Source organism: Montipora capricornis, chromosome 2 (genome assembly GCF_036669925.1).
Source record: "Montipora capricornis isolate CH-2021 chromosome 2, ASM3666992v2, whole genome shotgun sequence".
In the NCBI taxonomy this organism is placed as follows: domain Eukaryota; kingdom Metazoa; phylum Cnidaria; class Anthozoa; order Scleractinia; family Acroporidae; genus Montipora; species Montipora capricornis.
Genome location: NC_090884.1, coordinates 42,955,864 through 42,983,060, shown reverse-complemented (window position 1 = coordinate 42,983,060; position 27,197 = coordinate 42,955,864). Strand labels below are relative to the sequence as shown.

The window sequence follows — 27,197 nt, the reverse complement described above, 5'->3', positions numbered from 1 at the left end:
ACCACACAACGAATTACACAATGCTTCATTGGAATGTCCGTTCCTTTTATTCGTGAAGTATACCTACAATACTTACAGTTTTCCTAGTCTACTAGTGCAAGGTGGGCAAAAATTATGAGCTACGTCGGAATTTTTCGTTTTTGTGGAGGAGGTAATTTCTCCTTCATCGCCATGCCTGCAGTAAAGTCATTTTGGCACGGGAAAAAAAACGTCTCGATAGCGTCACGTGATATAATACTTGCGTTTATAACAAAACAAATATCGAAACTGCCACTGGCATCGAAAATGCCGCCTTTCCGTATATATTTTATAAGTATTAGTAATTTTTGTGGTCGCCAATGATTAAGAAAGGAAGGATAATCTTTTCTCTTCACCTAAATTTTGCACGCAATGTCACTGAATGGGAAAGGTTTTTTTGTTTCAGGTGTCCTTGTTGTGCAGGAAAATTCTAATAAGCTTAAATGTGTGGGCTGTGCACTCTGAAGCTTCGTCCCACTAATCTCATTCACATACACATTAAATCCCTTACGCAACCGAGATACTCTGCATTCAATCACGCTCCTTGAAAAAAAGTATTTGATGCGTGGCGTTTCGTCTCTACGTTCTCCTTTATAATTGACCAAAGTTTAAACAAGGCAATGATTATGGATCAAGAAACACGTCCACGTCATGAAAACTCTTACTGGTTTGGTCCTTGCTGTGGGTAGACTGCAATTAATTTCGAATTGCGTTTGAGCACTTAACCAAGCGGAAGGTCCCTTCTAAAATGCGGCAGTATTTCCTGGCAACTGTGCTGTAAATTTTATTAGAAAACAGTCTTGAGAAAATGCACGCACTGATTGGTTAAAACTCGTGTTTTTATAACTCGATGGAGACACATTACTAGCACAAGCTGTTGACGTAGTGATGGCGCAACCAAAGTGAATTTACATTTTGATAATTGGAGTTAACAAGTTGTTTTCCTTTTTCTCGTCGCGTTGTTTTCTAAAAGAAGTAGAAAACATGTACTCCGTGTTTCTATCGAGTTATAGAAACACGAGTGAAAGTTTGGGAGAACTCGAAAAAGCTGTGGAAACACTAGCCTGCGGCTCGTGTTCCTACAGCATTTCTCTTTCTCCCGAACTTTCACTCGTTATTCTATAACTCGATAGAAACATGGTACATGTTTTCTATTTCTTAAATACAAACTATTTTATTCACCTTTGAACACTGCTTTCGTCAGCAGTTCCTAAGTTAGCAAGGACGAAGACCACACAAAACGTCAGAGAATTTCGAACAACACCAATTTAAAGCAAAATTAATCGGGTAAGATAAAGATAGATTCAAATTTCTTCTTTGTCGGCGAGTGTTTCCTCTATGAATACCACAGATATTAAACAGCCGTTCGCCATTTTTTTGAAGGCTTCATGATGTAGCAACACTCGCTTGAACCTTTCTCCATCACTTCACAGGAAGCACAAGAATTTCGATTAAGTTTAGTAGGTTTTTTAGTTAGCGAGAGAGAGGGGTAGGTTGGGGTAGTGGGTTGCTTAAAAAGGGAGAGCAATCGCGGCGCGGGCAAGTAAAGTGCTTTGACCCTTCCCTCCCCTCTGTTTCAGTTCACCACTGCTCCAATTACCCCCAAAATAGTTGGGCCTAAATAAAAATCGCATCGTTGATGGAGTAATGCTCCATTGCAGATATTTTACTATCATAAAGGTCAAACGCTTAATTAAGTATGTTTCAAGAGCTTCGTTACACTAGTTCACAGTTAAGTGGGAATCCAAGAAGTGGTGAAATGGATCTGTGGGCGTGGGAGAGGTTTTTGAGGACGACACTCGGTCTGAAGGCCACGTCGAATGAGGTCAGAATCAGCTTAATGTGGCCTCTGCTGACATTTTACATAAAACAGCTACAGCTTCAGTATCCACAGAAAATAAAATAATAAGAAATAATAAGAACTTCGGCAAGGAGTTGAATTGAAAAATGAGGAAAAGCAAGTCAGGAAATTATACTTTAAGATCACGTGAAATTCTTTAAAGATCTCTTCAGCCGGTCTACTTTTGAAACGAACCTTAGCCGATAGAGTACTTCTCAACCTCTGCGTATGGCTTGGAGAATATGGAGAAATGAAAATCACGGTCAATACTTGGCAGGGCGATAATGGCAGTCCAAGAGGCTCTCACTCTCTGTTGCTTTCTAAAAATACAGTTTCCATAGCACTGTGAAGTGGGTGAGTACATTGTCAAGGCGCGCCCATTTTTGGGAGGCAACCTTTAGGAGCTATTTGAGCAAAAGTATAACACTATCGCTTCTTTCGATATTACCTGTGAATGAAAGCTGTCAGTTCTCCTTAAGTTGTTAAGAGTATTTATTGTGTAGATCGATTTTTTTTTAAATGTATTGTTTCACAAGCCGAATCGAAACTCTGTAAGAGGTTATAAGGAAGAAAAGCATTGCCGGTGTAGTGTCAGCTGGTTAGGAACTTACTATCGAACTATTATTGCGATGTCTATTGTTCTTTATCTGTCGCAGTTTATGAAATTTTCTACGGTCTGATTTATCGCGAAGAGTCCTCCGGATACATGAAAAGTATCGAGTGCATGCACGCACGAATCCAAACCACGTGCTGCCATGTTTGCCCCTTTAGACGTTTCAAGTTAATTTCTGTTGAGCCTCTCATTCTCTGCGTTTCATGAAATTAAAGAGAACTCTGAAAGCCACAGAATGTGTGGTAAAATCTAATTACGTTCTGGGGTGTTGATAAGAGTCCTATTGACACAGTCCAGGGAGGGATATTACACATTATTAGGAAGGATTCATGCTGCTTTACATTGTGTCAACACGACTACAAAAGTTAATTAACGCAGCCTTAATGACCACACAAAACTAGACCAACAGTCCTTTTTGTGTACCATTTGTCCCTGGGCAAAATTAATTAAACCTTTGAGCAGTTACATCCATCAAAGACAAATTCGGTTCGATGTGTGGAGTTAATGTTATTTGCTTTTATACGTTGTGATGTCAACACCTTGTCTGCTTTTAATTTCGTTTCATCTTGTTGGCTCGAAATTAAAAGAACGATTTTTTTCATTCCTTTTGGCGTCATGAATGTTGTTTCTTTTTCTGTAATAAAATCCAAGCTTCTATTAATCCAAAAGTACATCACTTTAGATGCATTACTCCACGGCAGCTTTGCTTCAGGGGTATAGAATTACGCTTTTATTTCGAGAACTTTCCATAATTCACAGTAAATATCTGCAGACGTTTAAAATCCACAGTATTTTCTTACGGTTCAATTATGATTTCATTTTTAGGCTGAACTTTAAGAATATACTCTTTCATTCAATATTAAATTTGTTTAACTTGAAAAATCAAAATTGATGTCATTGACGATTTTCTTTCAATATATCTTGTCAGGAACGAAAATCCATCTCGTGTCTTCCATCTGTCTCTAAGTGACGCTTCAGCGAAAAATTTAATTTGGTTTGGTTTAATTTTCAACGTGGACTATTTTCAGATAAAGGTTTATACTTTCAAGATGATTGATTTGAAGTCACTCGTACCAATTTTCTCCTCTTTTGCATCACTGGATTACGTTTAAAAAATCCTCTGGTATAAACAGTGGCCTCAGCTCCCCAAATCTAACACATTTCAGTTTGCCTAACTAATTCGACTTCACTGGGTATTAAAATGCACAACTGCTTGTTGCAGGGAACGATTTTCTGTGTCGCATTCGTTTTGTAGTCTTTTTAACACGGCCAGGCCATTTTTCAATTCAACATCCGGGGCCTTCTTTTTGTGTCATTTTTGCGAAGCTTAATCGCCGATGAAGATTTCCCTTGGTATCCATTAACACACCTAAAAGGGAAAATATCACATGAGCGGAGAGTATAACATCATCATTGCACCCCATTTTAATTACTTGCTGAAAGGGAAGTATTTTGATTAAAATCCAAGAGAAAGAACATGAAATTTTCTGAATGATGCGCACCAGATACCGGCTACCATTCTTGGAAAAGTGCCTTGGGCACAGGAACGCTATTCTTTTGCAAGATACAATCTCACTGAATTTCTCACTAATCAGACACACACAGGGAAACTAAACATATTGAATTCTTATTTTGGCGAGTTAGTTCACAGCCTCCTATCAAGAGTCCGTGCTTCTGTATATAATATCTGTCACTTAAATTTGTTGTTAGAAAAGGAGCAATAAATACACTGCGCTTATTTTATTTTTTACTTTAAGTAATGAAAAAAACCCGATTTCATTTCATTGGACAAATTTTAGAATTAAAATTGTACTTATTACCTCGACATCCGCGTAATAAATAAGAAATGCCTTATTAGAATGCGCTCATTTTGTAAAGCCAATTTTAATTTGTTCATTAGTTTTCTTATGAAGGTTTTTAAACTCCAAAGGGCTAAACGGAACATGTCAATCTGGAGTAAATTAGAACATTGATATGAATTTTGTGGTTTTATCACATTGTAGTAAGTCAAAGATTCTGTAAGGGAAAGTGATCGAAGGAAAAACCTCATTTAGTGAGAAAGCATTTTTGAAAGTTGGACACTGAACTGGTGGTGTATTTTGGTTTTCTAATCACTTTGAACTTCTTTCACTTGAGTTCCGTTTTGGATCATTAATTTTGCTTTTTTGTAATTAGGAAGAGAAACATGATTCGTGTGCAAAAGTGATGCCATAGCCCTAAAAGGAAACGAGTAAGCTGCTTATCATTGCAACAGATGAAGAACTCTCTGTGGTTAAAAGAAGAGAGTTAGTAAATGCATTTTTGACAGACATAAGAAAAAGTCATCAGTTCGATTTTGTGGCGTTATCTCAAAAAGACAATCCAATTTTCGCTTCTACTAGGGCCTTGGAAAATACCCATTAATTGTTTCCTGTGCGTGCGGAGTGCAGGAAAGTTTTTAAGTGCAGTAGCATAGAATTACTTAAGACGAATTTCAAGATGGAAGTGAAAGCGATGAAAACTGCTTCTTCGTAATTCCGGTCGTTGCGGTTGGTGTTTTAACAGTTGCGTTAATCAGCACTTTCTGTTGAATAGTTTGCCGTATCTTATCAACAAAGCAGCAGAACCAATTTATGGTCCTAATTACTTCTTTTAAAAAAACTGCTCCCCTTTGTGTTATCGTTGGGCCTCAGGGGTGAAGTGAAGATCTTAATCGTGATACAGTCTTCAGGGATGCAAATTGCAAGACCATAGGGATGAGTCATTAGAAATAAAAGATGGTATAATAACAGACGCATTTAGTTGAAACGTCCTGAGCAGGCCATGTGTATATTGCTTGAGTATCCATGTAATCTTACTTGATCATGCGGTTAAAGGAATACGACAATACAGTGTTAAAATTAAAAACGTGTTTCCTTTCGACGAAAATAACCAAATGAAATGTCAAAATTGATGACTTAATATTAGCTTAAGCAAAAAGGTCGGAGATATTAAAACCAAATAAGTATTATCCTAGAGATGAAATTTATTGAAGGTCTATTTTGACAGACGTTTGGAGCCCAAAAGAGCTTTTCGCTCACCGTTTGTTTTGTGGCGTGAAGTTGTTGTTTTAGAAGTCGTGGGTCATCATTTTCGCAGAAGAGTCTTCCATTTACGACATGAAATCGGTCACCGGCTACAAGTTGGTTGTGACATGTGGTACAGTTAAAGCAGTCGATGTGATAAACTTTACCAAGCACCTTCATCACAAACTCAGTGGCGGGAATTAACTTAGCGCAGACGGCGCATGCTCCACTTGAGCCATACAGCCTGAAAAAGCAATAAGCACAAAATGCCAAATGAGATCTTGGCTCCGATCAGATAACGTAGGATTTAATATGTTCTAAGTAATTAGAGATAAAAGCGTATAAAGCCAATATTTGGAATAGCGATAAATTGTTCTCCACAGAGCCATTCAATTTGTCGACTTTAATACAGTGGATATGTTAACTTACCTAGCACGGCAGATTAAAAATCTTATTGATTAAAATTTTGAAAAAAAGAAACCATCAAACAGTGAAATGTGTTTTTTACCTTCCAATTTTCGGAGTGCTCTCGCAATTTGCTTCTGAAGTATAAATTAAAAGGATAAATGCACTAAATCACCTTCCGAGGTGAAATATTATCACGCTAATGACTTTTAAGGTTGCGTTGAGCTCATAATACATGGCATTCTCAGAGGCTTTTATAATCTATCTTATTAATTGCACTTTCATAATGGAAGAAATATTACATTGACTAAAATGTATGCAAAAGGCAGACCGATGACACTGAGACGGAATAATGAGAAAAAAATCATAATAGAAGATAAAAGCCACTTACGAAATAATTTAAAAACACGAGGAAACGTGACTATCAAATGAACGACAAAACGTCGACGGTGACCGTCGGCCGTGCGAAAAAAGTAATGCTTTGGTGGCTAAAAACTGAGCGACTTATCATTCTTCGTCTCATGACAAATCCGAACGGAAAAATCAACACAACACATGATGGGATTGCCAGAGATAAAATAAAAACTCTTAAAGCCAACTTAACAAGCGATGGTGAAGAAATATTACACATAACACTGAAACGAATGCCAGACACACGAAATTTAAAACGTCGAAAGAGAGCTTACTTAACATAGTCGGTCTTGCAGAGGATCATTCCTCCTTTAGCGTAACATGACGTCCCGACTTCTCCCAGTCTCACATTGCAACAGGAACATTTCAAGCAATTAACGTGCCAGTACTGGTCCAAAGCCAAGAGAAGAAAGCGATCCAAGATCTTTTCGCTACATCCACCACAAGTTCGTATCCCTCCTTGAAGGCACCGGCCTGGACGGAGAAGAAATGAAACCAAGAAATTTAATACGATGTTCGAGAAATAATTAGCGCGCCGTATCTCCGATATCAAGATTTCGAAGAAACATTCATTTAGCTTGACCACGCGGGCCGACTAGTGCTACGAAGTTTCGATTCAACTGAACATAAATCGTGCTAACTCACTGTTGCTGACGCTCATTTTGTCCATTCTAAGCTGGCGGCGAAAATTTCGCAGACTACTGTGGTGTTTTTTCTCGTGCGGTTATGTTGTCAGCCTTTGTGACACTGAGTAGGAATTAGCCAGTCGTGGTTGTTTGTTAAAACAACTCCGGTAACAGTGTACGTTATTCAAAACATTCATCATATGACAGCGAATTACGCCTAATCAATTCAACATCAAATCAGCTTCAAACCCTAAATGACCAAGACACAATTAGTTGTCATCAACTTGGAAATGTTGCCATTACGTTCAAAGATTCACGGCCTGTGATTGGTCACAGGCTTTAATAAGACGGCATTTATGTCATCCTTACACATTGTGTATCGCTTGTCTAATTAACAACACGATACGGTGCAGTCTGCGAACTTTAATTAAGTCACGTGGGACTTGGCAATTACACTACACTTTGCGCTTTTTGTGGGAAAGCTCTTGATCCGCGGAACGTGTCGAGAAAGTAATGAAACGTTTGTGTTGTTTATACCCTTCCCTGCTGGCAGGAATCCATTGAAAACGAGATCGACCAAAAAAACGCGGAAAAACTGTGAAAAATACAAGGCCCTGTGATCGGATGTGGTAGAAGAACTACTCAAATAGAGTTTTTACTCTTCACCATGGAAGCAATTTATTTAAGTCCTGAATCACTTGAAAGGATCATTTGTTAGGAATACAATTGCGAGTAAACGGAATGCAATTAACAAGCTGACAACTAAGAACCTGTCGAACATCTGTCTAAACGTAAATTAAACAAAGTCAGCTCCACCAATCATGTCCTAATACGCTGCGCTGCACAAAATCGCCGAGACATGAACCAATATACCCTAAAGGAATCATGGTGATACTCATTATTGTGCGCCAATTCTATGCCTCGCCTTACTATGAAGCCAATTGATGTGTTTGTTCAGTTCGTCTTGAGAAATCCACTGTTGCTTTTAGTTCAAAAGGGAAAGTTGCACGCATGCGCTCTTTCTTAATACGTTTGGCTCGCCTTATCTTTCCCCCTCACGTACAAATTAAGAGCACAACAGGATCCATCGATTAATTTTTTGGGTAGCCTTGGAACCGCACCAAAATGTTGCCACATGTTCACGAGGCCGATAAGATAAATTAGTCGATTGGCCTAACCTGCTGCTTACAGCCGCAATAAATTACGCGCAGTAGGAGCCGAGTGATTCGAGAAAAGAGTATCTTTAACGATAAAGGAAAACATAGGGGTTCCTCGGTGTTTGATGTTATTAAGTTCTTGGACGACGCAGGTAGACACAGCTAGAAGCTCGAAGCCTTTATATTAGTATTTATTGCCCTTTAATGGACAAACCACATGAATGTTCATATGTATGCCAATTTGTGTTTGTTCGATTTGCATGCTAATCGTACGTGTATGAATCGCCTTTATATCACCCTATCTTATTCCTTTCTTTCTTTTCCATTTCAAATCCTTCAGAGTGAGAGTTTCCACAGTCTAAATGTGTTCTCTGAAAGCCGAGTTTTACACAAATAAAATAACAATGCCTGTCGTTTTTTGTGATCAAGCGAGGTTTTTGGGGGGTTATCAAAATGTCAAAATTAAAAAGGCTGACTGAATAGCCTTTTCCCCACCAATTCTGTTAAGACTGAACGTCGAAATTTCCATGATATGGTTTCGAAAACAACTGAAGTGACTAAAATTCGCCCGCAACTTTCATCCTCTCAGTCACTTGACGCTGCCATCATAGGGACAAAATTCAGCTCTCTTGGGACTCCTTAGTGCTGATAACTTCGAGCTGTCATCTTTGGCGGGGACGCATCCACTCGTGTCCACTTTATTCGATTTACAGAACTATACAATCAAAACCCGTTGCTCGTACTTCTTTCCTTTTTTATCTTTTTGACAATGGAAGATAAGCAGATTCAAAAAGCCCACCGCCCCATATTATGAACGAAAATCGATGCTCCAAGTCTGTAAATACTTGGATCACCACGGGTGTCAGTAAAGTTCCAACAGAGTCAAAATTTTAATTGCATTTTTGTGCAAACAATGACATTGCTGGCGCGTGCCTTCGACAATGGTAACAACTAGATGGGGTAAACGCTATGTGCGACTTTCAGGGTTGATCGTAGCAAAGCCAAAGAATTAGCATAGGAACTATACGGTCTCTCACGCTGTTTAAACGTGTGTTCGGTCATATCAGACGAGCCAAGCCTCGCAAGTGGTATTTACATAAATAATTAAGTCTTCAGAAAGTGTAAATATCATCTTTATTACTAGAGAAAACAGTGAAAACTAATTGCTCCTTGACGAATTTCGATTGGCCAAAATTTGAAATATGTGTAATTATGAGCTAATAGATTGTCGAGCTTGGTCAGTTTAGTCTAATGGATTTTATTGTTTCTCTTTCCATTAGGGAAACCCAATCGCATGTTGACATCTATGGGAATCTTTTTGCCTTCACAAAACAAACCAAATAATGGTTAAGTTAATGAAAAGAAAATACCCGAAAAACGCGAGTGTGTTGACTTAAGTAAATCGGTGGTTGCTACCAAACTTTATTAGAATTTGACTACCGTGGAGAGATTTTGTCCATTAAAGGGATAAAGTCTTTATCGTTTGTTTCTGACAAGACTAAACCTTACTTCGTTTCTCACCGCACGTTCAATACATCAAATCTTATGATTGCGACGTTTCCGTGAAAATCCAAGGGGCGCCAATGATCATGCCAGCTTTCGAAGACCAAAAAACGTTTGAAAGCACCGAAGTTTTCCTCGATACAACTTCTTTGAGCTAAATAATGAAACTGGTTAAGGTAACAATACTAGTCGGGTTCACCCTGGGGACAATGAGATGGAGAACAACAAGATTAATGAGACAATCGAAAAGCCAAGCTCGCAAAATGGAATCCCTCATGGATCTCAAGGGCAATTTTCTTCTAAGTGCCTTCTTTTTTTCGTTAAAAGGGTCATAATAACCGGTGCCTACGTCAAATATGGTGCCCCTAAGGCGGAGGCTTGTCCAATTATCTTGACGTTTTACCGCCTAATGGATCTCGAGTTAATGGTCTGGGCTTTGCACTCGGCGATATAGGTATAGTTTTACCGGGTTGTCGGTTTTCAGGATGCAATTGCCGCAAAATCATATATCGAAAGTGGTATTTCCTCTGACATGATAGACTATCCCGATGTAGCTACATCAGAGTCAAGAGTCAATCAAGTTGCTATTTTTAAGGTTTGCTCCAGAATATTCTACCAGAGAGTTTGACTGGTTTCCGCTTTCTTTCCTTCGTTGTCGACGATCTAGTCTTTAGAGCACCAGAGAGTCAATGACTACTGGAAATTAATGCGAAAAATTCCGAAGGTTGTTATATTTCTATCACCATGTCAGATCGACTTAGACTTATCTGAGTACCATGCCTACCCATACGAAAATTATAGCAGTTATTGCCAAGGTGGTATTTAAACAGTTTATCTGTCAATGTGTTTTTGAAACAACCTTCCATGAAAAATAAAAACCGTATTCGCCACTGAGCATTGAGCGGAACTTATAAATTTACGATCTTGCAGCGTAACTGCAAAGGGACTTCCTTGAAACGACGCATGTCCGCCAAGAAACCTTGACTTATATTATGTAGCAATACGGTTTGGAGACCAGTTACCTTTCTCTCCCGTTCATTTTATTTTCAAACATAAACCAATAAATACGAATATAAGAGAAGAAATGACACTACGGTTAAATTTGGTTCATGTCCTACCAATGTTAGTCTAATGTTGGTGTACGCGCTGCCGATGATTTCAACTCTGTGTTCCCCTATAATTCCTGTTTCACATTGAATTTAAAGTTTTTACCTTTTTCGTAGTCCTGAAACTTATCCATGGATGATGATTTGAGTTTTACTTTGTTTTCTCTCCAAACTTCACTAACCAGTCATTGATAAGGACAGCTCAAAATAAAGAATGAACAGGAAACTCTCCACAAACGGTATCAGGAGGCTCGTGGGCCGTCGCGCATGTCGTACACAAGATGCCTGGTTTTATTCAACAGCTAATAAAAAGCGTTTTAAAGACACTTCAATCGTAAACTGCCTCGATGAGATGTCGACTGGTCGCCCTGCACACGGCACTTAAAACATCTATTAATTAACAACTAGTCCGTGATATTTGTTCTTGAAGCATTATTAGCATGCAAATGGAAAAGAACAACCCAGCTGCGAAACAAAGATATTAATGAATGAGCGAAGTCGAACGAAAAGCTGTGCAATAATTTTGTGCTTAACTCTTTTAGACGACAAGGAAAGCTTGTTGAAAAGGCTGGGTAAAAGTGCTTTGGAAACTAAACTTTTTGTTTTGAAAGTGACTTAAAAGCGACCGGTTTATAGAAAAAGAATAATAAATTCTTAAGTAAAAATATATTCCTCAATTTTAATTAACTATCCATTAGGAACTTTTCATATCGCCTTTGGTAATGTGAAGCGGTGAGGAGAACAGACTCCAATTAACGAAAACTCCATTATTGACATATGAAATGGCTTAACCTAAAAAAAAGACGCAGGCATGCCTTTCGTATAATTTTTTCCGTTTAAAAGATTTTAAACCTAACTTCAAAAGAGAGCATCTAAGATCGAACAGTAAAGAAATGCTGAAATTAGCTACCACCAATAAATTACTCAGTGCTTAATAAATTAAAATTGTTTTCAAAGCTAACAGTTTTCGAGTCGAATGAGTTCATTCAGACGCAACAGACCAATTGTTCTCACAAGAAAGTGCATGGAAGGTGTCAACTGGGCGGAAAGTTAAAAGAAGGGAGTTGGACCTTGTGAGTTACAAAAACTGAGCTGAACGCAAGTGTAGTTCTTGTCTTAGGGCGGGTATCACTCCTTCTTTGTTAAGACGTCACATTGTTGCTGCGAGCCTGCGAATGCTAAATGAATTCCAACTGTGAAGCTTAGAATGACACAGAAATACACAGGATTAATTTTGGTAATTATAAATGTACATTAAGTTAACTGGCCAATAAACACCTTTCTAAGCGCGCTCTTAAGCGAAAGGGGAAAAAAAGCCTACATGATAAATTTGAGATACACGTTTCACCTGTTAAGCGATACCAACATGTGTCTTAATTTCTCTATTGATTGACATCTGAGACAAAAATGGAGGATGAGGGGTCATCGAGTTGATGGTGCAAAGAGATTTTTTTCAGCCCCCCTCCCACATCCCCTTCTTCCCACCCCCCCCCCCCCGCCCCTCTTTAATCCAAATTCGAAGCTTGATACCAAAACGGTCGGGCACAAATCCATTCAAAATTTTCTGTTCTTTTTCGCCACAAGTCTAAACGTCGAAGCCGGGAAACTTACGAAGCTTAAAAATAAGTTGATGATCTTTCAAGCCACAGTAGTGAATACTGACTTCAGAGAGTACATGGATAAACCCGTCCAAGAAGTTATATTTCCGGGATTGGTGTAATCCAAAGAGGGACCATTATTAGAGACTCGGAGTTAGAAAGGGCTCATTTCCTCTGCGGCCCATGGCAGAGTTGCATGTCAAGAGAAATTCTCACAATGAAGATATCGAAAGATATGAAAGTTTGAAGAATACCGGTGTAAAGCAACTCGTTTTAATCGTGACACTGAGAGAGAATTTCTCAAAAAGATAAAAAGCCCTAAGGGTCTTGCAATGCCGAATAATCAAGCTTATATCATAAGGCTTTAAGTCATTTTTTTAAAATTCATAAACCGGTATGGACAAAAATAAACTTGTCACATCCTGGTCAATTTGGTGTTGTAAGTACAAAATATTGCGAATAGGGGGCGATTTATCAAGATCCCTTGGTAAGACTAAAATTAAATGGCTTTGTAAACAACATACACATTTCATTGTTTACTTTATAAACCTTCAGTGAAAGTGCAATATATACAGTAGACTCACCCTTGGTGTAGCACGTTAATTACGAAATGCCTTTTTCAATATTAGTTCGTTCGCAAGCGGATGCCTTGGCTTACGGGTGGTAGAGATGTTTGAAACTGAAGACGTCTACGCGCGCAGTTTGGGATTCTTTGCCGGGTATATAATTGCCACATGAACCAAACCCACCTTGATGAGCTTTTGCTTGTATGCCTTTCATTGCTGCTGGTTTTGTCTCAGTTGCACCGCGCCACTCCACGCTGCTTTGATTGACTTCCATGTCGAAAATTTAAAATATACTGTGTCGAACGTCCAAACGGCAAAGCTGTGATCTGAGGCAAACGCCTTTTTAGTTGATATTTATGCGCGATCCAAGAAAGTCTGCTAACGGGCAAACAATACCAACGGGCAGTTGATACCCGGCAGGATGTCTGACTCCAGGAACATGCTGTTTTATTTGCATTGCTTTCAACACATGTGCGCGTGTTTCCAGCATCGCTTAAGGCGCCATTCATGGTATCACTCTCACTTAACACACCGTCTGTTATTTTTTGGAACTTTCAATGCCGATACGCCCGTTATTTTCCCTCTTAAACATATGGCTTGACAGCAGATATCATTTTTAGAGGATTTTAAGAGATGAGCTTTCTTTTCTCTTATTACTGCTGGCAAGATATTTATAAAGCGCTCTTAATTTCGTTTTAAATTACAGTGCATTTGAGTTTTCTAATATTCCCAATTCCTTGTCTTGATTAAGTTTGCCTAATATAGACGTGTCGCTCGAAAATTTTCCAAGATACGAGCCTCTCATCTGACAAGATGTATTCACCGTACGCCGGACACGTATACGGATATGTTTAGGCAAGCTTCCGTTTCTGAACGATTGTGTCACACGCCTTTGAATTTGTTGATGTTGAAGGAACTTGAAAAAACAGTTTAAAAACCGGCCAAATACGGTGAAAATATGGCAATAAATGCCGTGGATTCCAATCTATATGACCCCGCCATGAACGAACTTCAGAAGTCGAGTTAATATGTTGACTTGCTGCTGGTGTTAAGTAATGTTATCCCCTTTAACCAAGTTTTCATCCTGTTCAATTAAGGTACTCTCTCATTACTGAGTCGGCATGACTATTCCGGGGGTAGGGGGTAGGGGGTGAAGGTTAGGGGTGAGGGTAGGGGGTGAATGGTACCATAGGTGAAACAACCCAAACGTATACAAAAATGATACCCTTAGGCCTACACACTATGCTTTAGATAATAAACATTTTAACACTAAAGGCTGCAATGCCGTGTAACGATCTATTCATTACGTTCGATCAACAAAAACAGTGATAAACATAAACACACCACTGTTCGGACAGATCAAACAACGTTTACGAAGGCGTTCTCTTCAAAATGGAACTACGGTCGTCCAAACCCAGCCTGTTCATCGCTCAAGCTAGACAGCAGATGCAGACAGCTGTTTCGGGATTATTGGCTCTCGTCAGTGCGCCGTAGCTAAAACACAATGGGCCTCAGTAACACTTCACCTATCTCATGTGTCGCTAGTCATTCTAGAAAGAGCTGTAAGATCGGATTGCGCAACGGCCACATCACAAACAATTTCGACAAATGGCCCACTGATTAAGAGAGAAACTATGGAATGGCCTCCTCCTTAAGATGGATATTTGCAAATAGATCGGAACACCAACAGATCATCCACGGCAAAAAATAATAATAAACATTTAAGACTGCAATAATGTTTAGGCCTAAGGTTAGCATTTTTGTAAAGGTTTGGGTCGTTTCAGCTATGGTACCAGTCACCCCCTACCTCCCACCCTTGGAATAGTCACACCGTACTGACTTCATGTCAGGTGGTAATTTTTGATATATGCATACTGTTTAAGACTGTTACTGGCGCTAATGCCTAGAATCTAAAAATTGTTATGTTTTCAGTTTTTCAATGAGTTTGCCCACAGGTTTTTAACGCAATTTACATCTGTTATACTATGCAAACACCGTCTGGGCTGTGAATTTCGTAATCCGGCAGATGTAAAATATTCATCTTAATTAAGGTATGAATGCTAAAGGGGATAACAAAACGTGCTTTGAGTACAAGAACGCTCTATTCCTTAAAAAGACGCGGCTTCATTTGCCGAAAATCTGAAACGGGCAAAGCATTTGGACTTAAGACTCTGAAGAGGTTATGACTTGACAAATGAATTTGCAATGAGAACCCATTGCGCGACTTTTTTAATCCAACAGTGAAATTTTAAAATATTAACAGCGGTAATTAGATACGCTCAGAGTTATATCGGCTGACCACAACTGGATATAATGTGATTACCAATATTTTTCTTGCCTTTCACTTTTATCCCTACGTGTTTTTCAAGATACAGTTCTCGCAACCACTAATGCGCATGGCTCCGTTCGGTCTTTCAAAAACAAGACAACGAGGAGACTAATCAGGAATTTAAATATTGAAAAGTTGGGTAACAGTTTAAGCTGAAAGGAAGTCCTGGAGATCCGTTGATAAACGTCCGGTCATCCTAATTAAATTGTTAAAAAATAGCTTCTTTTTTTCCTTTTATTTCCCTGCTGGACTAAGCTTCATTAAGGTTGCTATTCTCTTTTGTTTCATCCCACAAAAGAAAGGGGAAAAAAGGAGGTAGACTTAAAATTTCTTCTTTATGGATCCGCTGAATATCACCATTTAAGCTATAGAGGACGTTTTCCGTGTTTCCATAGCCTCATCTAAACACGAGGGGCAGTTGGGTTGGAAGAATTCGAGACAGTTATGCAAACGAGACAGTTATGCAAACCTGAGAGTGCGTGTACTATCCTAATTATTTTATAAAGGGAATTGGTTTGTGTTCCCGTAAAACGTTGCCTACCCGGTTTCAATCTCATGCTGAATGATTCTGCTTGTGTTCGAGCATTTGGGAACAAGCTATCATAAAACAGAACTCTGTAGAACATCGAGATTCTGGTTCACTGTCATTGGGCACTAAGTAGTCAACAATAACATTCAATTCATTGCTACAATACTATATGATTAGCAAACTAAAACAGGCAACACAATCACTTTGTTTGTCAACATCTTTCTAAAACTAAAAAAATATTGCAAATGATTAAAAATTTCAATATGTCGTGACAAAAGAGAGAACAAAAAAGGTGGTCAAATAAAAACAGCGTTATAGAATATAGTAGAGTAGAAAAGATGAAACTAGATCAGAATAGAAGAAATTAGAACAGAATGGAATGGAATGGAATGAAATAGAATTTAAAAAAAATGGAATGAACCCAGATGACTCTGCTAAGCGTTAAGTATTTTAGTGTGACTTACAGTGAGAATACGAAATGAATGTCTCGACGAACTACCAAGTGGCAAACGACGCACTTGTTTAATCAAAAGCAGGGTGCTACAAGCTAGACATAGACATTCCGTGCGTCAAGCTGTTTGCAAGCAGTACGGGGAAGGATAATATATCAGAAAGAACGTATGTATGTGCTTCCGACAGCCGAATCATTTCAGTGCGGTTTTTTTCTGACTACCGCCCTGTTTGAGTGAAATAGGAAAATATGCTGTCAACCTGCTCAACAGTTATTGTTTTACAGATTCTAGCCTTTGCCAAAAGCAATTACTTTCATTTTTTTTTTTAGAAAAAAATCGCAACCTTTCTGCTTTCAAGAGTTAGTTTCCCTTGAGTTTTGACTGGTGACTGGATGCGAAGCGGCCATGTGGCCAGTTTTCAAATTCGCTATAATCTTATTTCGCATCATTCATGGTTACTCTTTGAGAAATTTTGGAATTGCATGTTGTTAGGTAAGAGCGGTGATCATGTAAAATTTTTCAGAAATATGGCAAGGCGAATTTATAGACTGACCAAATAATTCTTAAAAAACACAATCTTATGAATGGACTTTTCGTTGGGCCAAATTTTCCAGTCATACGATCTTTTTAACTTGTGTGTCTTTTCATTTTTTTCAGTATTAATTTAAGGGCCACTGTATGCTACTTAAACCCAAATCGGGCACGGCAGGGTACATTTTTGGCACCTTGCGCAAAGTATTTCGGCAAGGCACTATTCCTTAGGGGAATTATCTGCTTTTCCAGATGCAACGCCGAAATCCGATTAATGGTCGAAGTTGACGCTCCCAAGAATCGATAACCAAAGGGAAAGAAGAAAGGAAGGAAGGAAGGTTAGAGATTCGACTCGTAAATGTTTTGCGAGTATGGCCAAATTATTATCTATTATCTATTATCTATTATTAATATTAATATTATTATTATTATTATTGTTATTATGTAAAGATTATAGCTATATTTCAAATTCAGACAATATAGCCTAATTCACCTTTATCACTCGGCGGCCATTTTGGAGTCCTTAGGGAATAAAGGCTTTGTCTTTGCATTGTCTTTGCCCGTCGAGCCTCACATTGAATGAGAGGTTCGACGGGCAAAATCTTTTGTTTGGACATTGAGTGATATGGGTCTATTGAGGGACCACCAAGAATTTTGTTGGCCCCTTTCACAACTTCGTTTTTATCATGAATTTTACTCGATGTCACTCTCGACAAGTCCTGATAACACTTTTCGGATTATTGTCTTACTGTCCATTAAAATTGCCTTCTGCATCTCCTCCACAACCTGTTTGTACAAATCGGTTGTTTCAAAAATATTTTCCAGTTCCTTTATTGTCTCTTTTATACTTCCACCGAGTGCACTGATCACAAGAGGCACTCTGAAACCAGGTCTTCGCTCTCTAAGTTCAATGCAAGCTGTCTGTAATTTGTTTTTTCCTCAATTCTCTTCTTTTCGATGTTATTTTCCTGTGGGCAGGCCATATCACATATCCAGATACTATTCTTTTCTTTTTCTTCAAGTCTCAAATCTGGTCTTCTAGATGTTGTCGTCTTTCTCAAATTAAACTCAAAGTCCCACACCAGCTTTGCTTGAGAATTCTCCGAAACATGTCCCCTTGACCATTTTTCCTGGTACCATTAAAAATTCTTATCTAACAAGTTGTATTCCTTTACCTAGGAAACGGCCATTACCATTAGCGCTCTGTTGTGTCTTGTTAGGTACTCACTGCTTGCTATCGTTATTATTATCATCATCATCATCATCATTATAATTTAATTTAGTGTTTTCAATTTAACCAGTACTGACACAATACATCAGTCTTTTGTTCTCAACTCTTGCCATAAACGTTGTACCGTGAAACAAGGCATCACGTTTTTGGATCTGTGCACGCAAAGCCAATCCAGCTGTCTTGTGTCAGTTTAACAAAACGAATGGCACGATAAAAGGGGAAAGGCTTCTCCTTTCCACCTAATGTCTCGTGGCGTCAGTGACCCCCACAAGAGGCCATGAATAATCCTCAATCCTCAGAGAAAGAGAGGAAACCAATGATATCGTTCACTTCTCATTTATCTAAGGTAGACAAATGTTAGAATTGTTCCTCTAAAGGTTGGATATTCCGTTAAATTTTTTGGGGAAATAGAGATGAAAATGCATGTTGTATCTGATTTCAAGATAAGAAGCAACTCAAGGCAAGAAACGACCAAAGGAGTCCGGCAATACCAGACAATTATAAGTTTCTCTTCTATATAACAAGTTCATCAGTACTGTGTCGTAAACCGTTAAACAGTTTAACTGAGTGAAATATCAAGCTCCTTTTCCTTTGTAATGGCACGCAATTCGTGCTTTTTACTCTCGCAGATCCGCAACATCCCCAACACTACTCGTCCTTAAAAAAGTTACTAATACTACACTAAGACTAACTCATGTTAAAAATTTGCCAAATAGTGAACCAGCTTCCTGCTTTAAAACGAATGAGTTGGTAGTTTTCTCCGAACTCATTACCAGAAAACCCTCTTCTAGTGGTTTGCGTTCCACAAATGTACAATTGTGATGACTTCAAGTAATTTGTCCCCTCGGTACCTCAAAATATCAATCTAGTACAACAATGAGAGAAGAGAGTATTTCCACCTGAGATACATAACTTTATGGCTTATCATTTAATTTAGCTTTTTGTTCTTTATCTCTAAAGCTCAAAAGTTTGGTGTCCACCAGCACGGTCTTTCGGCAGATAAGAAATTGCATATATCTCACTAGCGAAAAACTCTCACTTGTGCCGAGTCAAAACCAAGTCATTGAAGTAGAACGATCTCATCATTTGAGGCTAAAGATGTCACTCTGGGCGTTAGAGCCGCGCGCGATGTTTTAAGAAACAGCCTAGTCACTGCCTAGTGTTAGATCTTTTGATTAGGATGAACTGCCTCACATGACAGGGCTTGCTTTGGAGACTTCTATGAGTCTGTACTTGGCTTGAGTACACGTTGTGTGTTATCGACGTCTTAAAACGTGCGTGTTTTTGGCGAGAACTGCGTTGCGAGATAATAACTTTATCACTAATGAACAGAAATTGTAACAGCGTCATACCCTTTATTTATTATCTTATCTTAGGGAAAAAAAGCTACTTTACTCATCGTGTCTTGACAGAGTGTTTTCTTTATTTTCATCTGCACCGAGGTAAGTACTGCATTTTTTTGGTACAGCATATTCTCGTCAATCTTTATGAGTGGTTGCACAACTCAAGAAGAATTCTGATCTGCATTTTCCTTTCTAGGAATCAGTTTATGGTATTAGAACAGTATCTCTCAATTTCAGTTTGTTATCAAGGAGAGAGATGTCATTTTGTTCTTCCAAGCCGACGTAAGTCGAGATAGGTCTTGGAATACATCATAGGAACAATCAAACTCTGTTTGCTGCCTCAAGGAAAACCAAATACATGCAAGTTCTGTTTTAACCAGCAATACTTTCAGCGGCGTATACGTGAGGAAAAAAGGGCAGTTTCTTTGAGTTGAAAACAAAGCTTTAACTATACTGATTTATCTGAGGGAAGGGCTTTTGCATTCATAATAATGATTCTGTGAAATAAGATATTGAGAATTATGCCTCCCAGGCTTGTGAAAAGGCACGATCATGACTCGTCTATGAAAACTCACGTGTACGCTTATCAGTGGTGCCTGATTAAGAAGCGTTGTCAAGGCTTAAGAGGGTATTCTCTGGAATTTTTCGCGAAGAGAGAGTTGTGTTTACGTTTTCATCTGTTTCGAAGGCATGCAAGAGGTGAAGAGTAGCGGTGGAGATCCGTGGAGTCCATGAACAGAATTATGCTGTGGCCGCCATACCGTTAGAACCCAGATGCTGATCATAATTAACGTCTCATGTGTTTTTGATTTCAATCGGTTTTTACGTCAAGGAAATACAAATGTATTGCGGTATATAGAAACGAAACTAATCAAAAAGCGTTGTTTTTCACTTGTTTTAACATTATCTCGAAACGCTTTTAACCCTGCGGTAGTCTAGCCTTGCTAATACGCTGTTAAACTTGGTTTAACAGCGTGTAAGTGTCAAATTTTGTTAACAAGTTGCTTCCCGCCATCTCGTATATCAGGCGAGACCGAATTGAAGTTCCCTCGCTTTCAGGAAATACAAGACCGTGGCTTGCGGGGAAGAACTGTCTTATTATTATCATTTTGACCTCGTTTGGTTTCGAAGCTTCTTTCGATTTGGGTCGACCTAAAATGCAATACATAAGGGTTATACCACTGCTCCTAAACTTCACAATTTTTTAACAAACTATCCCCGCCTTAAAACTTATATAATTTGTTAACGGTTTCCTTGCCTTATATATGGCTTTTCCTGAATCAATTAGAAGAAAAACTGAAAACCATGAAAACTACAATATTGCTGCTGAAAGGGAAGATGCCCGGAAATAAATTTCAATTTTACCTCTGAAAGTACATTTGAAAAGTACAATTTTTTTTATAGATAAGGATCGCAATCGAGTTGCTTTTAAGCTAAGTGTGCATTAATGCAAGTTACAGCAGCTAAAACAACGCAAAGCGGCACTTATCGTTGGACAAGTGAAAAAACAAATTGAAGTCTATTTAAAGTATTGAAAGCATTGCTTTTAAGAGTGTGCACAACACATACTTTGTCAATACGAAGCCTCAGATTTTTGGCTTTCAGTGGGGTTCATGAATTTGATAGCTCTCTGAAAATCCAAAACAGTTTTTTTTTGTAATAAATCGTTGTTTTATCCTTATATTTTCAATGTTTTGTTTGAGCTCTTGGTGTTGCTTTTGTATCCGATATTCAAGCAATTCACCTTTCTAAAAACACAGCAAATATTTTCCTTTCTACTTCCATTAGCTATGAAGATAATATTACCGTGTCTTTTACGCAGCAACACATTTTTAATCAACGTAACATTGTTTTTTATGTACACAATTGCTTGAAGCGCCCCGCCGCCACAATCTAACATTTTTAATATCTGCCGGTTGATAATTTCAATTTCGTGCTGTTAAAAGCGGTGTTATTAATCACACACGTCTGATAATAAAAAAAAGAAAGCTTCGTTATGTGTCTTGCTGTCACAGCAGAATAGCGCAAATAATTGCAAATGTCTTCTCACAGTGATTTTAATGAATTTTCGTCTATTTATTCCAAGCGCAGACGAACTGGACTTAAAACTTGGAAATCTGAACGTCATGCCAAAACGTGTTTACTTTTCACCAGCAAACTTGGTTTCCCTGAGAAGAAAGCGTTCTTTAAAATGCAATTATTCGTCTGAAAAATTCCACACATGAGCAGCGTTCCTGCCAATAGCACGACAAGTTATTATGGAAAATGTATACAATATTAAACTTCCATGCATTTTTAATTAATCTCTGGACACAACTTAATCAAAATGGCTGAGTTCCGCCATCTTGGTGCTTGTTATAATCTCTTCGAGACAAGTAAAATATGAAGAAAACGTTTTCGTAAGATATTCTGGGAAGAACTGAACAACTACTCAAGGTTAACTTCTGTTGTCCATTGTTGCGTTTCAGTGGGAAAAGAAAAATACATTTTACTCAATCAAGCGACCAAAAGACGCAATGGAAAGTAAATTCTTCGCGGCTTAATTTCGCACGGCTATCTCCAAAAGAGCTGCCGTCAATGAATATACCATCTTCTGGGAATAGATAGCAAATTACTTTTAATTAGAATTTGCCTTGTGTTATCTGCTGTTCACCATTTAAACCTTACCGTTTATTTCAGAGGACATCGTACGAGAGCTTGAGTCTGTGAAATATTGAGTTCACGGTAGAATTGTATCAGCGAGGAAACAATGCCTAAACACGACGTGGAGCCTGCAAAATGAAAACAAGAGAGATTCATTAGCGTAGGAAAGGCTTAGTAATATTGGAATAAACGGCGCAGCGAATCAGGTCAACTCACGAGTTTTCTTGGATTGTTGCAATGTTTCCTTGTAAGAGCACGAACGCGTGTTTAACACGAGAGGTATTGACTCGGCAACAGAACGTGGAGCGTGTTTTGGGTCAATTTTGAATATGAGCCCTGTTGGAAAACAATCGAACGGAGAAGTTGGGGGAAATTTGATAAAAGCAAAAGCTACACTTCTGTTATCAAAGATGCCCCCACAAGGAGATTAGCATAACACTAATGAAATTTTATTAAATTGAATGCCGTGTATACTATTGATTAGGCCATATTCCTGCTTTTCAAATGGCCTTTTAATTATTTAACCGGATCTAACCACAAACCCATGTAAATTGAAAAGTGCCTCAGGAGTCGTCCCTAATTACGAATACCGAAAACAATTGTGTTACGTTTCGATTGGAACAAAATTAAACGAAGTTCAGCATCGAGGGAACAATGTTTACGATCTATCCGATTCATTCGTTTCAGAAATTTAAAGTTAGCAGTGATGGTTCAACGGACTTTTTGGCACTTTTGTAACATGAATAACCTGGCGTTGTGCTCGACCGTTCTCATGCAATTAGACCCTATTCTTTAATTGAAATGTATAAATAACACTTAAATCTGCTAAGCTTCAAAAGTAAATATCATATTTCTTTACACGTTTCTTCATTAGCATACAGACATTAAAAGTTCTTTTTGACAAGAGTGCTGTGAGACTTCTATCGGGGACATTTGCGACCTTTCCATCGATAACGCGAATCAAAATGACGAGATAAGCGTTTGGCTTCTGGGCATCCATTTTTTGCGCTGTTTAATTAATCCTGACAAAATAAGCCATTAACTATTTTCTGTTTTCACTTGTTAATTACTTGATGGCTATCCATCCTTTCGCCAGAAGAGCAGAAGGGAAATTAAAACTCTGGCTTTCTCGCTGTGGCAGCTCCATCTATCGGCGCTTTCAATCATAAACCGTGAAATGAGATCTTGTTTGTTTTTCATCTCGATTCACCTCAATTCAATTTGATTACCTTTAGGTAAAGGAAAACCCCCAAAATTCTGATTAATGACATTTAAAAAGCAAAATACATTTGACATCCTTAAAGTTCATCGCTTATTCCTTCTTAGAGATTATATATTTTCCATAAACTGATTTCAACCCTGGCAAGTCAGTTTGAAAACGGACTAACATACTTTTTCTCCCGCTAACAATTATTCTACTGCGTATCTTCCGCTGAGAGAAAACAAATTTTTGTAATGGAAAAATAACAAGCGTGGAATGATATATGGTTGTCGTCAAGAAAGCTTTTACATCATTAAGAGAATAATGTTTCTTTTTGCTATAGTTCTTGTGGCTTTTTTTCCGTGGAAGCCGGGCCGGTTTACTCAAGGCAAGTGTTAAAAAGAAAAAAGTTTTTGCAAGCGTATATTTTAATATTGAAAGTGTTTCTTAGGCTTAAAAGTTCACCTTCAAAATTTCTTTAAGCAAGATGCTGTCGAGGGATTATTTGCTGAAGCAACTATTGAAATTGAGGCGTTTTGGGAGAACACTGAAAACCGCTTTCCCCTCAGGGGAACTGTGAGACTACTGAGACCTGAAAAAAAGGACCTTCAAGCATCCCGCCCAGAGGCTAAGGCCTTAGTCTGAACTGATATTTTGGACGCAGTTTTAATTTTCACTTTCGATGCCGCGATAAAAACTGAGATCAGATGGGCGAATGCAATATAATTTTGGCATATTTCAATTGCCCAGACAATCAAGAGAGACTTTCCATTGTCACAGCACCGTTGGCATTTGTTAATTCCAATGAATATGTCATCAAAATTTATATCACCGAAAATGTAGAAAAAAATTAGCAGGGGGGCCAAAGTAAATTGATATTTGTTGGAAGCATGTGTAAAATAGCCTCACAGGAGCTTTGCGAAATAGAATTATTAAATGGGATGACTGATTTTATCGCCATTTTTCTGATTGAAGTAAAGCAATTAATTTGTATTACCATGCTGTTATGGAAATAAGCCTTTGGCATTACCAGAAAGCAATATTGATAGAACATGCTGAATTAAAATATCTACGTTTTGGAAGCAGCGTAATTTAATCTTTTTATGCAAACTGTCTCTCATTAAAAGGCTGGGAAAATAAATGTGAAAAATTTCTTTTTTGATTTAATGATGAAAGTCAACTTGTTAAAAAAAACGTAAACGCGAAGCAAAGATTGAGAAACCTATGGTATAGACCGTTGGGCATGTGTAAGCTTTCAAGTCTTGGGGGGGGTCCATTGATAGTAACAGTTCAAATAAACCCCAAAGAGGTAAGAACTATAAAAGGCGTGGCCGACCCAGTTGGTTCCTCCCAAAGCCTGATTGATTTTCATTGAATTCGAGATTAACTAAAGGAAATCCACACAGAATCGAAGGTAAGCGATCCTGTTCATCCATATGAAAAATCCAGCAGCGCCTTAATCACTGATCAAACCACATTTGCTTTTGAAAAGCTTCTCAACTTTTGAAAATTTTCTGACTATTGATCATAAAACTGACTTTGTAGGATTATATTTCGATTCCTTCCTTTCTGGATTAAAACGGGTCAGTTGTACGCGAAACTGATATAAAATCAGTTTGCGACACAAGAATATTATCTGAGATGCCCTCATTGAATATTTCAGACTGAGATGATTAGATGATTTCTTCATTTATAATTGTTCCCAATTTTCCATTATAAATATTGCTGATACATTGGCCAGCAACATTTTATCTTCACCTCCTTTATATAACGCATTTTACACTTCACGTACATACAAGTCAGGAAACAATACTCGACCGTGTACGACTCAAGGCCGAAACTCCTTGAGCTCGGATCTACTGTATGTTCGCCGGTCCAGTGCCGAATTGACTACATATCTTATGAGATTTGTTATTAAACTGAGACGAAGACGCTTCCAACCACTTGTAATACTTTCTTATCTTGAAAAAAAATGTACTAATCAACTGGTTTCAATTGAAAGGTTACAGTTTTGTCACGTTCGAGAAATAAACCCTGGCCTTTCAGACAACATGTTGAACAATAATTTTCCCCCGCCACCCCTCCCTCCTTGCTTTCAATTCCGTCAGTGCTTACCTTCTTTTTTGTTTTTCTTTGGGGCTAGGGGAGTGCGAGGAGATACTCCTCGCTCTTCCAGGATGCTTGACATTAAAGAAAAAAGCGGGAAATATTGGACTTGATCATTATGGCTCTAAGTCAATTCACCTGAAATGGGTATCATCGTATAGAAGACTAACTGATTAGGAAGGCGGTCAAATGTGTGAAATTCAGGAGTTGCACCCTTGTTTTGATTTATCTATGATTTATGCCGTATCATGGCAAGCGAAAGTAAACAAAGTGACCTTTCTACCTAAATTGTCTTTTATCTGTCTCCAACTCCTCTCTGTTTAGTTTTAGCGATGAAGTTGCGTCCGTGAGCGTCCAAATCTCACCACCGCCTTCCCCCGTCTCCCATCCGTTTCACTAATGAAAAACGTGGCCGCTTTTGTTTTGTATTTGAGGGCAGATTCATTAATTGATATAGAGAAAGACGTTGTTTTTTTTCCTATTTCTATTACTCTATAGGTAAGTATAGCAATTTGTTTTTAAGTGATAAGCGCTTCTTTTGTTACCCACGTTCCCCGGATCACCGGAACCCATAACCTGATCATCAGACGTCATTCAATTTTGGATAGTCGAGATATCTTCAAGTTTGTGAAGCGTGAGATTAGAGCGCTTAAGCACGCGCGTTTTTTAGACGCGGACGGTAACCGGAAGAGAACATTTCGCGTGCCATGAGAGTGGTGTCCCCCAGATTATTATAATTATCATCTCTAACAGAGAAACGATACTTCGCAATGTAAATGTGGTTGCGTGAAGACAAGTTAAAAGGGAAAACAGATCTCTTCCGGTTACCGTCCGCGTATCAAAAATGCGCGTGTTTAAGCGCCCTTTTTGGCTCAAGCACGAGACGTTCTTGAGTCGCAGACGCCAACCGGAAGTAAGTTGTTTTCCCTTGTAACTTGTCAAGACAAATCTAGTAGAGCTTACTGTACTGGCATGCGAAATGTTAACCACCGGTTTCCGTCCGTGGGTGAAAAGCGTCGCGGCGTGCTTAAGCTCCCTAAAGTTCCCTATTGATGCATAACCCTGTGCCTGTTTGTAACTTGAAGATACCTTGACTATCCAAAATTTAATGACGACTACCATGAGTCGTACCTCAGTTGGTTCTCAGTTCTCAGCTTTCTGAGCAGAGCTTTCCGGTTCGATCCTCGGTGACTTCAACGTCTGTTTCGACTTTCCTCTGATCCGTGTAGCTATCTATAGCTTTAAATACCGGGCCTTAAAACGGAGCACTGACAGAGGGAGGAGGATTAATTAAGGCGGACCATCGGCTTCTATTGTGGATACCAGCCTCGTAGTGGAAGGAACTACTGGCGTTAAGTAAAAGTGACTTTTACTTTACTTTTCTTTAATCGCCACTTCTCCTCTTTACAGTACCCCGTTAGTATAAGCACGACGTTTGCACAAAATTTCCCCCCGTTTTTCTCATGTTTTTTCACTTCAAGGTTGGAGCTTTCGGCCTCAGTGGATTTTACTTGCTTTCGCAAATCGAGTGCTCCTTGGAAAATTAATTAACTGAGTTTCTTTTACTTGATATTTTATGAAATAACACTGGGCGGGATAGTTTTCCTTTCACCAATACTTGTTTGCGCAAGACAATTTTGAAAAATCATTGGGTCAAAGACAATTACAAGACAGCTGTCGACATTAACGTTATGATGCGCTTTCGGAACCTTATAGTCATAGTTAAGATTTACAAATAGTATATTTTACCCCATTTTTAGTATTGCTCCTCTGTCTGGCAAGAATTATTGTGGTGTGCGCAATCATGTGACGGAAAAAGGAAAGGAAAGCCTAAAGGAAAGGAAAGGAACTTTATTTAAGTGTCTGGTCGATTTAGGGGTGGGAGCACTAATTGGGGACTCTGTAAAGTGAAATTAACAATCAACGCAAATTAAGTCAAATGTTG

General features: G+C 38.6%; 1 protein-coding gene and 1 long non-coding RNA gene across 13 annotated transcripts; one reads left to right on the top strand and one right to left on the bottom strand.

Annotated features, from left to right (window-relative positions):
- LOC138022561 (uncharacterized) lies at positions 1-20,675 on the top strand. 9 transcript variants are annotated; one of them, XR_011126626.1, is made up of 4 exons: positions 14,806-16,689; positions 16,855-17,066; positions 19,336-19,401; positions 19,499-20,675. It is a non-coding gene; the product is annotated as an uncharacterized lncRNA (long non-coding RNA). The 9 variants fall into 9 exon arrangements; XR_011126624.1 differs by having other exon boundaries at positions 16,855-19,233; XR_011126621.1 differs by having other exon boundaries at positions 14,809-16,689; positions 16,855-18,305.
- On the bottom strand, positions 3,179-22,198 carry LOC138022515 (LIM domain transcription factor LMO4.2-like). 4 transcript variants are annotated; one of them, XM_068869667.1, is made up of 5 exons: positions 22,162-22,198; positions 21,970-22,073; positions 6,607-6,805; positions 5,531-5,759; positions 3,179-3,840 (listed from the first exon to the last, which is right to left on the bottom strand). In XM_068869667.1, exons 2-5 carry the CDS (start codon positions 21,986-21,988, stop codon positions 3,832-3,834), a joined length of 456 nt encoding a protein of 151 aa, XP_068725768.1. In that variant the 5' UTR covers positions 21,989-22,073; positions 22,162-22,198; the 3' UTR covers positions 3,179-3,831. The 4 variants fall into 4 exon arrangements, with proteins under 4 accessions (XP_068725768.1, XP_068725765.1, XP_068725766.1 ...); XM_068869664.1 differs by lacking the exons at positions 21,970-22,073; positions 22,162-22,198 and adding an exon at positions 13,071-13,315; XM_068869665.1 differs by lacking the exons at positions 21,970-22,073; positions 22,162-22,198 and adding an exon at positions 10,830-11,110.
- Between the last annotated feature and the right edge of the window lie 4,999 nt (positions 22,199-27,197).